The sequence below is a fragment of the Silene latifolia genome, chromosome X (assembly GCF_048544455.1).
Source record: "Silene latifolia isolate original U9 population chromosome X, ASM4854445v1, whole genome shotgun sequence".
Taxonomy (NCBI): domain Eukaryota; kingdom Viridiplantae; phylum Streptophyta; class Magnoliopsida; order Caryophyllales; family Caryophyllaceae; genus Silene; species Silene latifolia.
The window spans coordinates 28206232-28208152 of record NC_133537.1 but is presented as its reverse complement, the minus strand read 5'-3'; the positions used below and the strand labels follow the sequence as shown (position 1 = coordinate 28208152).

At 36.6% G+C, this 1921-nt stretch overlaps 1 protein-coding gene across 1 annotated transcript in view; it reads left to right on the top strand.

Moving 5' to 3' along the window:
- Window positions 1–1128, top strand: part of LOC141617098 (uncharacterized) — a 1449-nt gene extending 321 nt beyond the window's left edge. The window contains exons 1-3 of the mRNA XM_074434274.1: window positions 1–141; window positions 379–411; window positions 982–1128. The exon at window positions 1–141 is cut by the window's left edge and continues 321 nt beyond it. Coding sequence (XP_074290375.1) covers window positions 1–141; window positions 379–411; window positions 982–1128 — 321 coding nt within the window. The remainder of the gene's footprint in view (window positions 142–378; window positions 412–981) is intronic.
- Window positions 1129–1921: the final 793 nt, after the last annotated feature.

Below are 1921 nucleotides of genomic sequence, written 5' to 3'. Positions count from 1 at the left end.
TCCCATTTCAAGCTATTTCCGGGAAAGCTACGATTAAGGTGCTCCGGTCCGTTTACCGTCACTAATGTCAACAAGTTTGGTTCGGTTGAAGTCCTGACCACCAATGGAGAAATGTTTAATGCTAATGGCCATCGTTTGAAGGTCTATCATTAAATTGTGATCGTTGGAGTTGTAGAGGAGGTCTCCGTGAATCCTCTACCTATGGAAGCTTAACTCATTCAAGCTTCTTACTTCGTGCGAGACGTAAAATCAGCACTTCTCGGGAGGCAACCCGTGTTTTTTTTTGTTTTTGTTTTTTTAATTCTTGAACAATTTACTGTTTTCGTAGAATTAGAAATAATTTCTTTACTAGTTGGTATTTTGAACTGTGATTTGTAGGTGTTTGAAGATCAGAAGAAGACCATTTGGAGGGTTAGTATGCTTCCCCATGCAAGGAACCCCGTTTGGGGTCGTAACTTTTAAATTCCGAGACGTGAATAAACCAATCCAAGGGAAAATAATGCGCGAATGACCAGTCAACCCCGATCGGGGTGGGGTGTCCCCGATCGGGGACGTGAGTTGGTGAATTTTTGTGTTTTATCTTAAACACGGGATGTGCTATTTGTTCTTCATATGCTCAAACACTTCGACGGTACACCTTCACTCCTTCTTCTCTCATTTTTCTTCATTTCTCACCTAAAATCACAACAAAAACCTCTTCCAACATCAGCAATCATCGGTTTGTTCATCCAAAATCATCAACAAGTACGTTTCTACTCTATTTCTCTTTGATTTCATCCATTTAATCCCTTTAAATTCCAATTTCTCAAACCCTAAATCAATTTGGGGGTTTTTGATTTGTCACTTTTTTATGCTAGAAATTGGTTTTATTGTGTTCTATTATTGTTTGTAGGATTAATTAGTTCACTAATTTGTTCTATTATGCTTGATTTGGATGATTATATATGCTTATTTTGAGTTGAAATTCTTGTCTTAATGTAGATATCTGTATCTGTCGATATTGGAATTTATAGAGAACCCGTCAGCCACATAATGACGATAGGAGACATGTATTCTCAAAATGACGTGCTCGTGATACAGATACGTCACATGGATGTTAAGCGCGGTTATGTCGACGTTTTCTGTTAATTTAAATTGACATTTTCAATGTTTTGATGGTTTTTTGTCTCTTTACATTTTGGTTTTGTAAATTTATGAAATAAAAGTTTTTATTTCATTTATTTAATTTTTTGATGATTTTTTGAAATAAATGTAATTTATTTCATTCGATTTGAATTTAATTCGAATTGCGAGCTTTTATTTACGATGTATCGTTATAAATTGTTTTTAAAAGTTTTAATTAGGATTTTTTATTTTTGGTTTAAAAAATCAAAGGATGTGTTTTTGTGACGGTTTTTATTTATCGTTTTATTTAAATTCAAAGTTTCGAGTTTTTAAAGTTGTTTTTAAACCCGTTTTTAAAGTGTTTTGCGAAGCGATGTTTGACCCTATTTGGACCATGTTTTGGCACGAATTTCAAGGCAATCTTTGACCCAATACATTCCCCCTCCAACCTAGGTTCGAGCCCCACCAATAGCAGCCCAATATCCCTCCTTAAACCTCACTAAAACCGAGTCCAAACCAGCCTGACACACATACGTTGTGGACAAGGCCCTCGGGAACTGCGTCCGCGGGATCCACACCAGGCATAATCGACTCGAGGTTCTTTCGAATCGAATTAAGACCAATTAGAGTCGCCACCAAGTTTTTTGGGAACTTGGAACCGTTCAAGTCAACTTTACACCTTTCATCGAAAAGCATAAAGCCAATCGACTACGAGTGATTAAAGATAAAGACTTGTACCCTATATCACTCGATTTGAATGACTCTCGTAATCCAATGGTATTTAGACGGATCCACAAACCATAGATCTTGAGTAAGG